Source organism: Saccopteryx bilineata, chromosome 1, assembly GCF_036850765.1.
Source record: "Saccopteryx bilineata isolate mSacBil1 chromosome 1, mSacBil1_pri_phased_curated, whole genome shotgun sequence".
NCBI lineage: Eukaryota > Metazoa > Chordata > Mammalia > Chiroptera > Emballonuridae > Saccopteryx > Saccopteryx bilineata.
In genome coordinates, this window is record NC_089490.1 from 349,566,524 (window position 1) to 349,578,584 (window position 12,061).

The 12,061-nt window shown below is 44.5% G+C and overlaps 2 protein-coding genes across 9 annotated transcripts in view; one reads left to right on the forward strand and one right to left on the reverse strand.

Annotated features, from left to right (window-relative positions):
• The window catches only part of NUP98 (nucleoporin 98 and 96 precursor), a 135,742-nt gene extending 126,902 nt beyond the window's left edge, over positions 1 to 8,840 (reverse strand). For all 5 annotated transcript variants that reach the window (XM_066250721.1, XM_066250728.1, XM_066250719.1 and 2 more), the window contains exon 1: positions 8,581 to 8,840. The gene's annotated coding sequence lies outside the window, so the exon portion shown is untranslated. The remainder of the gene's footprint in view (positions 1 to 8,580) is intronic.
• A 94-nt stretch (positions 8,841 to 8,934) lies between these two features.
• The window catches only part of PGAP2 (post-GPI attachment to proteins 2), a 29,729-nt gene continuing 26,602 nt past the window's right edge, over positions 8,935 to 12,061 (forward strand). For 2 of the 4 annotated variants that reach the window (XM_066250740.1, XM_066250747.1), the window contains exon 1: positions 9,054 to 9,181. Coding sequence is in view for 1 of the 4 variants with exons in the window: in XM_066250748.1 (XP_066106845.1) it covers positions 9,179 to 9,181 (3 nt within the window). In the remaining 3 variants the exon portion in view is untranslated. Of the gene's footprint in view, positions 9,182 to 12,061 lie in introns of all 4 variants that reach the window. The other 2 variants (XM_066250741.1, XM_066250748.1) reach the window with 2 other exon arrangements.

Consider the following 12,061-nt stretch of genomic DNA (forward strand, 5'->3'; position numbering starts at 1 on the left):
TTTAACACAATAACGCACTACTGAAAACAATGAAAACAAACATCCCCCACACACAATATACTCAGATCATCCATTCAGGCACTAGATTCTCTTCCCCTTGATCAATAGTTCTGAATTATTTTTACTTCAAAATCAATACATAAAAAAGACATCAGCAGAAGCTGCCCTAGCCAAAATAAAGATCTGTGGGTACAGTGGAGCCCTTTCAAAGCTTAGGGCTGCATGAACTAGTGTGAAAAATCATTGCTCTAGATTAGTGGTTCTCAAAATGTGGTCTCTAGAAAATCCCAAGATCTCTTTCAAGGAGTCCATGAGGCCAAAACTATTTTCAAAAGTATTAGACATTGCCCTGGCCGGTTGGCTCAGTGGTAGAGCGTAGGCCTGGTATGCGGAAGTCCCGGGTTCGATTCCCGACCAGGGCACACAGAAGAGGTGCCCATCTGCTTCTCCACCCCTCCCCCTCTCCTTCCTCTCTGCCTCTCTCTTCCCCTCCCGCAGCTGAGGCTCAGTTGGAGTAAAAGATGGCCCGTGCGCTGGATGGGGATAGCTCCGTGGCCTCTGCCCCAGGCGCTGGAGTGGCTCTGGTAGTAGCAAAGCAACGCCCCGGATGGGCAGAGCATCGCCCCTGGTGGGCAAAAAAAAGTATTAGACATTATTTGCCTTATTTTACTGTGCTGACCTGCCCTGAGGTGCAAAAAAGCAATGGTTTATAAAACTGCTATAACCTGAGCTCATCAAGACAATGGCCCCAAATTATCATTGAATTCTTCAATGCCACCCATTTAACAATACAAAAAAAAAAAATCCACTTTGACTTAAATGTCCTTGATGAAGCATGAAAAAGAACTGATTGTATTAATTCTTAACACTTCAGTACACATATTTTTAATGTTCTGATTATTTTGGAGAATGAAATGGGAAATACTCAAAAGCACTTGGGCATACTAAAATACAAAGACTCTCTCAATGTAAAACTCTCGTGTGATTACTTTTGAGTACAAAGCTGAACTAGCTGATTTTTTTCATGGAACACCACTTTTATTTCAAAATATGAATGGTGCCTGACCAGGCAGAGGTGCAATGGATACAGCATCAATCTGGGATGCTGAGGACCCAGGTTCAAAATGCCGAGGTTGCCAGCTTGAGCCCAGGCTCACCAGCTTGAACACGGAGTCACTGTCTTGATCCCAAGGTTGCTGGTTTGAGCAAGGGGGCTTGGCTCTGCTGGAGCCCCCTGGTCCAGGCACATATGAGAAACAATCAGTGAACTAAGGTGTCACATCTATGAGAAGAGGGGAGGGAGGGGGAGGGAGAGAGAGGGAGAGAGACTTTTACATGCACCCAAACCAGGAACCACATGGGCAACAAATCCCATCTGGGACCAACTCGCAAATCAACCAAGCTATCTTGGAGGAACTGAGCTCTCCTCAGTGCCTGGGGCCGACACGCGAACCAACTGAGTCACTGGCTGCAGAGGCAAAAAAAGAGAGAGAAGGGGGAGTGGGATAGGAAGAGAAGCAACTAGTGGTGTCTTCTCTTGTGTACCCTGACTGGGGAGCAAACCCAGGACTTCGCACACTGAGCAGATACTCTATCCAGTGAGCCACTGGCGTGGACCACTTTAGTTTCTCATTGCTTGTCTATAGTATGTGCCTTGACCAGGCAAGCCTAGGGCTTCAAACCAGTGATCTCAGCGACCCTGGTCAACATTCTATCCACTGTGCCATTACAGACCAGGCAATACAGCAACAAACTTTTTAAAAAGTTTGAGTGTAGTATCAAAGAATACCCACACTTACTGAAAAGATCATTTAAAAACTACTCTCTTCAATTATTCAAGTCATCCAAACTGCAAAAAAAGACCAGTATCCATATGAGTCTGGATTTTGTTCACATAATTCAACCAGAACATATTAACCACCTGAATACAAAAGAAAATCTTCAAATCCAATGGTCTTGTTAAGCCAGACTTACTGAGATTTGTAAAATGTAAGACAATGCCAGCTATGTCACTAAACTTTTAGCAATTTTTCATAAAATGTTATGCTAATTTACTATTTTTTAAATCAATAGATCTTTAAAATTTGTTTTAATTCTATTATACTTTAGCCAGTTGGCTCGATATGTGGATGTCCTGGATTCGATTCCTGATAAGGGCACAACAGGAGATGCTACCATCTGCTTCCCCACTTCTCTCTTTTCCCATCACTCTCATTTTCTCTTTTCTCCTCCCACAGCCATGGCTCAACTGGTTCGAGCAAGTTGGCCTCAGGCACTGAGAAAAGGCTCAACTTCAGTCGCTGAAAAATGGCTCAGTTGCTGAGCCACAGAGCAAAAGCTCCAGATGGGCAGAGCATCACCTCCTCACCCCCGTAGGCTTGCCAGGTGGATCCTGGTCAGGGCGCATGCGGGAGTCTGTCGCTCTGCCTCCCCTCCTCTCACTAAATAAATAAATAAATAAATTCTACTACAGTAAATATCTATAGATAAAACCCACATAAAAGCTGTTTGAAGTCTTCAATAAGTTTTTAAAAGCATAAAGGAATCCAGAAACCTCAAACTTTGATACCTGCTATTCTAGATTTTTGCTATAGCCTGACTTCTGTTACATTATCTTCCAATCTACCCTACTACCCCCACCTTAAACTCACTCTCAGTATCAGTTAGCTAATTAGAGCTATATATTCAGAAATAATGGTTCTGGCTGGTTTGCTAAAGGATAGAGAGCACTGGCCTGGCATACGGACATTCTGGGTTCAAAACCTGGTCAGGGCACACATGAGAAGTGACCATCTGCATTTCTTCCCTCCCTCTCCCCCTTCTCTCTCTCTTTTCCTCTCACAGCCAATGGGTTCAAGCATTGTCCCTAGGCACTGAGGACAGCTTGGCTGGTCCAAGTGTTGGCCTCAGCTGATTTGAGCACTGGCCTCAGATGGGGGCTGCCAAGTGGATCCTAGTTGGGATGTATGCGGGTCTCTATTTCCCCACACACACACTTAAAGAAAAGGAAAAAGAAAATAACTTATTTCTCTACTGGAAATTTACAATTGTTCAACACTACACTGAATTAAGTTCAAACTCTTCAATATGGAATATAATTATCAGTATTTATTAAATTCTCAGTGTCAGTACAATAGGACAAAACCTCTGATCAGTGCGTATTTATGTGGCATCAAGTACATAAGTAAAACAGAAAGATAATGGAATCACACAGCATCACATTTACTTATGTCAATCCAACTACAAGCTCCTATGTTGACTGTAGGAAACTTACTATAGAGATGAAATATGATTCCAGCAGCAGAGGCATCTGGGAAGTGCCATGCTCTCTGTGACTTTGTAAGTTCATGCTGGACTAGACAGAATGCTGTTGCCCAAAGACAGACATCATGTCCCAGGAGAAGGTTAATGAATGTATAGAGTTTAACTGCCTGATGTTATCTGTTAAATTAGAAATACATTGTCTTTCTGGTGGTCTACGTCAGTGGTTTTCAACCGCCAGTCTGGTGCCGGTTAGCAAAAGAGTCAAAGAGTTAACCACCCTCATATACTCTTTCAGGGACAAGCACCAAATTTCTGGAAGACCAGTGGTTGAAAAAACAGCGATCTATGTAACTACCCATCATATGGTTTTGCTCTTAACCCCTATAAAAAGGGAGCCCATTTTGGGGTGGGTGTGGATTTGGGCCAGCCTGCCACCACCACCATGGGAGGAAGCGGCCCCTGTGTCCATGTTTGTAAGTTTCTCCTATTAAAGCTCTTAGGCCTGGCCAGATAGCTCAGTTGGTTGCAACATCATCTGGAAGTGCAGAGGTCGCTGGTTCAATCCTGGTCGAGGCACAAGTGGAAGCAGGTTGATATTCTGATCTCTCTCTGTCTTTCCCTTCCTTTCTTGATAAAATAAAAATATTAAATTTTTTAAAAAAAAGCTCTTATGAATTTGGATAAGGCTAAGGTAAGCTCTTCAGAATAGATCCTGAATTTAGACTTTTGTGGCTTTCCCCAAACACCCTCTTCCCCCAAAACAAATAGATATTGCTTTATTTTACCCAATGGTCTATCCCCTTTCTTGTCCCAGAAAATGGGATTTTTCCTGTCCCAAAGAATGGGAGGCTACCACAGAAATGAAAAGAGAAAATAAATAAAATGAGCCTAGGACTCATCTTTTTTTTTTTTTTTTAATTTATTTATTCATTTTTTTAGAGGAGAGAGAGAGAGAGAGAGAAGGGGGGAGGAGCAGGAAGCCTCAACCCCCATATGTGCCTTGACCAGGCAAGCCCAGGGTTTTGAACCGGCAACCTCAGCATTCACAGGTCAACGCTTTATCCACTGCACCACCACAGGTCAGGCGTAGGACTCATCTTTTAAGCTTCCCAATACTAGATTTCAACAATTTAAGGGTTTTTCAAGGACAGTTTTAACAAAATGCAAATTATTAGTTGACTTTACAAGCATACACCAGACAACTTAAAGGTATGATTTTACTAAAATACTGGGAATGTTTTCTTTAGAGCAGTGGTCTCAATCAGAGGCAATTTTGCCTCCCAGGGCACATTTGACAATGTCTGGACACAGTTTGGATTGTTACAACTTGGGGAGAGTGTATTATAGGTATTTAATGAGTCGAGGCCAGGAGTGCTGCTAAACATCCTACAATATACAAGACAGCTCGCCCACAATAAAAAATTATCTGGCCCAAAATGTCAACATGCCAATGCTGAGAAACTCTGCTCTAGAGACCTGTCAAATACAGCAGAGCCTCAAGTGTTATTTCGCTCAACATCATTTTGTTATAACGTTGATGAGACGACATTAGAGCTTAAGTCTGTATCAGTTAGCTTATGGTCAAATTGTTTGCATTACACATAGTTTTGCTAAAATTCTAAGAACCTATCAACGATGCTAAGTGAGGACTTAACTGCATTTAGGTTCAATTCTAAACATAAAGAATGCACTACATTCTCAAGAAACATTTACATACCTTGCCTCTAACACCTATTACTTAATTTTTGATTTTTTTTTTCTTTTTTGGTAGCAGAGACAGAGAGTCAGAGAGAGTGACAGATAGAGACAGACAGGAAAGGAGAGAGATGAGAAACATCAATTCTTCGTTGCGGTTCCTTAGTTGTTCATTGATTGATTTCTCATATGTGCCTTGACCACGGGGCTACAGCAGAGCAAGTGACTCCTTGCTCAAGCCAGCGACCTTGGGCTCAAGCTGGTGACCTCGGAGGTCTCGAACCTGGGTCCTCTGCATCCCAGTCCGATGCTCTATCCATTGCACCACTGCCTGGTCAGGCAATTTTCGAATTTTTTAAAGTTTCTATGTATTGATTGGTTTTAGAAAGAGAGGAAGGGGGTGTATAGGTATAAAGACATACTGCTCACAAATATTAGGGGATATTTGAAAATGAATATGAAGCTATAAAATATCCCCTAAGTTTTGTGAATAAAGACACACACACACACACACCAATTTGTTGTTCCACTTAGTTATGCACTGACTGGTTGATTCCTGTATGTGCCCTGACCAGGGACAGAATCTACAACCTTGGCATAATTGGTACAATGCTATAACCAACTAAGCTACCCAGCCAGGGCTAATCTCTGAATTTCTTAGTTCTCTAACCTTTCAACAAATTCTATAATTACGGATGTGCTCTTTATTGGAAATTATAGTATCATTACCCCTTACTTCCTAGGTCAACTACTGCCAAAAAAAAATAAAGTAAAAAAATAACCAATTTTCCTCCTAAGCTGTGGTTTTGGTTTCCTAAACATTCTACTTGCTCTTAGCTATCTAGGAGCTAGTGGACATGAATAAAGTCAGGTACCAAAGTACCATGTAACACATGAATGGTATGGATCCTCTTATCCTGTACCCATAATTCAGTAACACACAAATACCCAGCCTCTTCATAGACTATTTTTATTTTTTTGCAAGAGCAAGAAAGAGACAGAGATAGAAAGGGAGAGAGATGAGAAGCATCAACTCATAGTTGTGTCACCTTAGTTGTTCATTGATTGCTTTCTCATGTGTGCCTTGGGGGAGGGGGGACCTCCAGCCAAGCAAGTGACCCTTGCTCAAGCCAGTGACCTTGGGCTTCAAGCCAGTGACCAAGGGGTCATGTCTATGATCCCATACTCAAGCCAGCGACCCCGCGCTCAAGCTGGTGAGCCTGTGCTCAAGTCGACAACCTCAGGGTTTTGAACCTGGGTCCTTAGCATCACAGGCCAACGCTCCATCCACTGCGCCACCACCTAGTCAAGCTATAGCCCATTTTGTTTTAACTCTCCCATATTTGTTTATTCATTCAAGCACACTCATTTACAGAGTCTGTTCTGTGCCAAACAACCTGAATACAAAGATAAAACAAAAATATCTTGCCACAGACTAATAAGTAGAAAAGTAGCTAAAATACAAAATGATTTATATTATAAATATAAGTATCAAATAGTGTTATGGAAGCTTGCAATAGAGAGGATGCCAGGAAAGACTTCCCAGAATAGGGTGATGCTTGAACTGAGAAAATGTTACTGAAAATATATCCTGTTCATATCTTAGTGTTTAGATTACAGATCTCTTCTGCTCTTATCCACTATTTTTCAATTTTGCTCTCTCATCTAAGAAAGAGCAAAGCAAAGAACAGACTGATGTAAATAGACCAAAGTGGCAACTAACTTACTTTTAGCAAATCTTAAGGAAGAGTCAGAAAGTAATTCTATGTAATTTCCTAGTCCCTCCATCCTGTCTAACTTCTGGTTATTTCTTTTTTATATATATATTTTATTGGCCTGACCTGTTGGTGGCTCAGCAGATAAATTAGTAACCTGAACCACTGAGGTTGCTGGTTTGAAAAACCCCAGGCTTGCCTGGTCAAGGCACACAGGAGTAGCAACTACTACAAGGTGATGATGCTTCCTGCTCCTCCTCTCTCTCCCCCCGTCTCTAAAAATCAATTTAAAAAAATATTTTTAAAGATTTTATTTATTGCCTGACCTGTGGTGGCGCAGTGGGATAAAGCGTCGACCTGGAACACTGAGGTCGCCGGTTCAAAACCCTGGGCTTGCCTGGTCAAGGCACATACGTTGATGTTTCCTGCTCCTCCCCCCCTTCTCTCTCTCTCTCTCTCTCTCTCTCTCTCTAAAAAAAATTTTATTTATTGATTTTAGAGAGAGGAAAGAGAAAGAAATGATGGGGCAGAGAGTTTTATCCACTGAACCACCACAGGTCAGGCTAACAAGGTCAGGCTAACTTCTGGTTGTTTTTTAAAATATCCTAACTTCTTCCACCAAGTAAACACTCTGTCACCCAGTTAACAAGGGTTTCTTTCGTAATTTATAAGGCTATCACAGGGAAATGCTTACTGGTCTTTTTCTTTCAGTTAATTTCTTCTTCCAAAATAGAGTTTAATTTTCTTTCTTACCGTCTTCTACTACAAAACTTTAAATTCTGTACAAGAGAGAAGCCATGAGTTCCAAGGTAAAAGAACTACAAAATGACTGCTATCTTTCTTTCTAAGTCTCATCTTTACTTTCTGCTTTCTCTTCCAATACTGCTGCGGGTCACTAACTGGACTCTTTCTTCTGAATCCAGCAAAATAAAAATTTTAGATTTGGAACAGGAAACTTGTGGTTTTACCATTCGTTTCCAAATACATAACATTATTGGCATTCTTTAACCAACTTTTAACTTTGTTTCTCATGGTCTCCTGATCTAGGCCAGGGTACACTAATTAAGAGTCTGCTTTATGGTTAATAGAACTGATAACAAGTCCAAACAGCTACTGAAAACTATCTGCTTCTAACGACCAAAGGCCCCGCACCACCTTCTCCAAAGGAAATCCTCAATAATGGAAGGCTGGAACACCCAGGGAGGGTGATGTAGTAGACAAATTTCTAGACTGAGTCAGATCTGGTTCTGGCTAATCCTGTCCCTTCTCTGGGCCTCGGTTTCCCCCCTCTATAAAACTTGCACATGATCTAGGGTAGGGGAGATTGGCTTAATTACTAAGGTCTTTATGGCTATACAGTAATCCAGACATCCTATCTTTCTCATTCAGCTTAAATGAAACAAGTGGAAGATCTTTTACTCTATTAAATCAACCTTAGTTCTCAGATGTTTCAAAAAGCTAACAAACTCCCAATCCTCCCACCCTAACCCTGGAGCTGCAAATTTCCCCTGTGGGAGAGACTAAGGCAAATAAGTTCATCCTACACGAGAGTCAAGTAAGTGCTGGGAGACCATAGCCAGGGTTTTAAGCCACTGCCACCGCAAAGCACCGGTCACTGCCGGGCATATGAAGAAGTACACCTGGACAGATAAACGCTCCCTCACCGTAGGTTGCGATGAGAGCCCCCGGGCCCAGACCCCAACGATAGCCATTCTCTCCCAGTTCTCGAAGAGCCGGGCCTCGGGGCAGCAGGGTCACGGGCCCGCCCCCGCCTTCAGGGAAGAGGTGCGCGCCCGAGCGCGAGACTTCGACGCGGAAAGGGCCTGGGAAGCCCCACACACTGCCCGCCCAAACGAGAGGAGGGGCTTGCCCTCCCGAGCCGCCAACACCCCGGCTCCCGACTTACCGCGGTTCAGTAGGGGAGGGGAGTGTCAGTAGTAAGGGCCTCGACCCGTTCGCCGCCCGCCGCTCAGAGAGCAGCGCGCGGCCGCCACCAAACCGTCGCCACCACCACCACCAAGACTACCGACGGCCGCTTAGGGCGCAACGCGCAGAGGGCCCGACTGCGTCACACGCCGCCCGCCGTCAGAGGCTCGCTCCGGGAGCTCCGCCCTCGCTGCCTGAGCATTGGTAGTCGTCGACGCCACTCTAGGCCCACCATATTACTCATTGGGCAACGAGTCTTTTGAAACTGAACGTGAGGGCAGTCTCCGAGAAAAGGGAAGAGGAGGAAGAGGAGGGACTTAAGGAGTTAGGGAGAGGAAAGGGGAGGGGTGTTGGGCAAGACATGGAGTCCCGCCTCTTGCGACTCTTGCTGCCGCGGTTGGCTGGGAGAGAGCCGTGACGTAACACAGGACCCCTCGAAGTGGGCTGGTGAGTGGCTACATTGGGCGGAATGTAGGAGAAGAGTGGTTGACGTAATATAGAGGCTCCTCCCCTTCCTTGGAGCGAGGGACGCAGGCTGCTGAAGCTCGGGCCAATCAGAAGGAACGCTCCATGATGGCATGGTAACTATTCTACCCTCACCTTGAGCCAGTCTGTGGGCATTTAAGGGAAGGTTTCTCTGTGGTCCTCCCTCCACTTCCTGGCCAGATCACGTGCGGAGCTGGAGGTCTGAGCTTGCTTGCATCTGCTGGGAATCCTCAAAAACCTGGGCTCCTTGTCTCCTGTCCATGCCACCCCAAATACAACCTTTCCCTCTCTGAATCTCTAGAATAAATAGACTTTATGAGCATCAGAGATAGGACTTATTTCTCACCTGTCATTTAGGAACCCCCAGTTATTCTTAAAGCCCTGGTTCAAATGTTCCTGCCTCTTCTGGGATACATTGATCTCTCTCAGCAAGCTGAGTTAATGCTTGGCCAGGCTTCTTGTCACCCTGTATCCTAATACTTTCCTGTTTATGCCTGGACTCTTGGCAGTGAGGGCTGCATTTTCTTCATCTTGGTGTTAAAAACTAAAACTAGCCTGACCTAGTTGGTGCAGTGGATAAAGCATAAACCTGGAATGCTAAAGTCAATGGTTCCAACCCTGGGCTTGCTGGGCCAAGGCACTTATGAGAAGCAATTACACGCTGATTATGCTTGTTTCTCCCCCCTTTCTCTCTCTCTCTCTCTCCAAAATCAGTAAATTAAAAAACATTTTTTAATTAAGCCCCCCCCAAAATAAATCTGTAGATCTAATTGTCTTTATTGGGTGATTCATGAATTGGGCAGCATCCCATGTGGAAGGGTGCTGAACGATTGTACAATACAAAATGGAAGGATTTTATAGGAAGAAGGGGTGGGGCAAATGAGCTATTAGCAAAAGAAAGGTTTATTTAGAGGCCTGGATATCTTTTCTTTAGGGAAAGAGAAGAAGATTTTTTTTATTAAGTAATTGCTTTGTTTTGTGGAGGATGGAGAGGGCTTGTGTGAAAGATTACCTCACTGGTGCTTGACCAGAGTTCATACTGGCTGATAAAGATTATGTTTCTGGCCTGACCGGGCGGTGGCTCAGTGGATAGAGCATCGGACTGGGATGCCGAGGACACAGGTTCGAGACCCCGAGGTTGCCAGCTTGAGCGTGGGTTCATCTGGTTTGGCAAAAGCTCACCGACTTGGACCTAAGGTTGCTGGCTGGAGCAAGGGGTTACTCAGTCTGCTGAAGGCCCACGGCCAGGGCACATATGAAAAAGCAATCAATGAACAACTAAGGTGTCGCAATGCGCAACGAAAAACTAATGATTGATGCTTCTCTTCTCTCTATTGCTGTCTGTCTGTCCCTGTCTATCCCTCTCTCTGACTCTCTCTCTGTCTCTGTTAAAAAAAAAGCCTGACCTGTGGTGGCGCAGTGGATAAAGCGTCGACCTGGAATGCTGAGGTCACCGGTTCGAAACCCTGGGCTTGCCTAGTCAAGGCACATATGGGAGTTGATGCTTCCAGCTCCTCCCCCCTTCTCTCTGTCTCTCTTTCTCTCTCTCTCTCCCTCTCTCTCTCCTCTCTAAAAAAAAAAAAAATGAATAAAAATTAAAAAAATTAAAAAAAAAAAAAAGATTATGTTTCTGGGAGAGGTTGAAAGTGCAATTAGATCAGGTAATAAATCTAGGTTTAGTATCATGGGCTTTTGGCATCAGTGATGCCATTTTGGGCCTGTACTTTTTTTTCTTTAACACTGGTATTCCTAGTCTGGCCAGTCTGCTCAGTGGTAGAGCGTCAGCCCCGTGTGTGAATATCCCAGGTTCAATTCTGAAAGGTTGAAACTGGTGTGGCTGGTCTGTTGGGGGAGGGGAACGCCTACTGTCAGTTTCTCTTGGCAACTGGCTGGTCAGTATAAACCCTCAACTAGGTAAGACTTGGAGTGAACTCCAGATCTGGACTGCCTTACCTTGTATGACAGGGGTTGGGAACCTTTTTGGCTGAGAGAGCCATGAACGCCACATATTTTAAAATGTAATTCCATGAGAGCCATACAACGACCTGTTTACGTTATGCATTATCCAATAAAAATTTGGTGGTGTGGCCCTGGCCGGTTGGCTCGGTGGTAGAGCGTCGGCCTGGCGTGCAGAATTCCCGGGTTCGATTCTCGGCCAGGGCACACAGGAGAAGCGCCCATCTGCTTCTCCAACCCTCCCCCTCTCCTTCCTCTCTGTCTCTCTCTTCCCCTCCCGCAGCCGAGGCTCCATTGGAGCAAAGATGGCCCAGGCGCTGGGGATGGCTCCTTGGCCTCTGCCCCAGGCGCTAGAGTAGCTCTGGTTGCAACAGAGCGACACCCCAGAGGAGCAGAGCATCGCCCCCTGGTGGGCAGAGCGTCGCCCCTGGTGGGCGTGCCGGGTGGATCCCGGTCGGGCGCATGCGGGAGTCTGTCTGACTGTCTCTCCCCGTTTCTAGCTTCAGAAAAATACAAAAAAAACAAAACAAAAAAACCTGGGTTCAAGCATACTGAGACCAGCCGAAGCTGTGTCAGTGACAGGGAGGGTTGGAGTAGGGTTTTTATATACTGCTTACAAAAATTAGAGGATACTTTATAGCTTCATATTCATTTTGAAATATCCCCTAATTTTTGTGAGAAGTATAGTTTAGTCAAGAGTCTTGGAAAAAGCTACAGACGTCACTGCCTTCATAGGTACAAGGTAATATCTTTTTTTTTAAATATTTATTTATTTATTTATTTACAGAGACAGAGAGTAAGTCAGAAAGAGGGATAGACAGGGACAGACAGACAGGAACAGAGAGAGATGAGAAGCATCAGTCATTAGTTTTTCATTGCTCATTGCAACACCTTAGTTGTTCATTGATTGCTTTCTCATATGTGCCTTGACCGCGGGCCTTCAGCAGACCTAGTAACCCCTTGGTGGAGCCAGCGACCTTGGGTCACGCTGGTGGGCTTTTCCTCAAAGGAGATGAGCC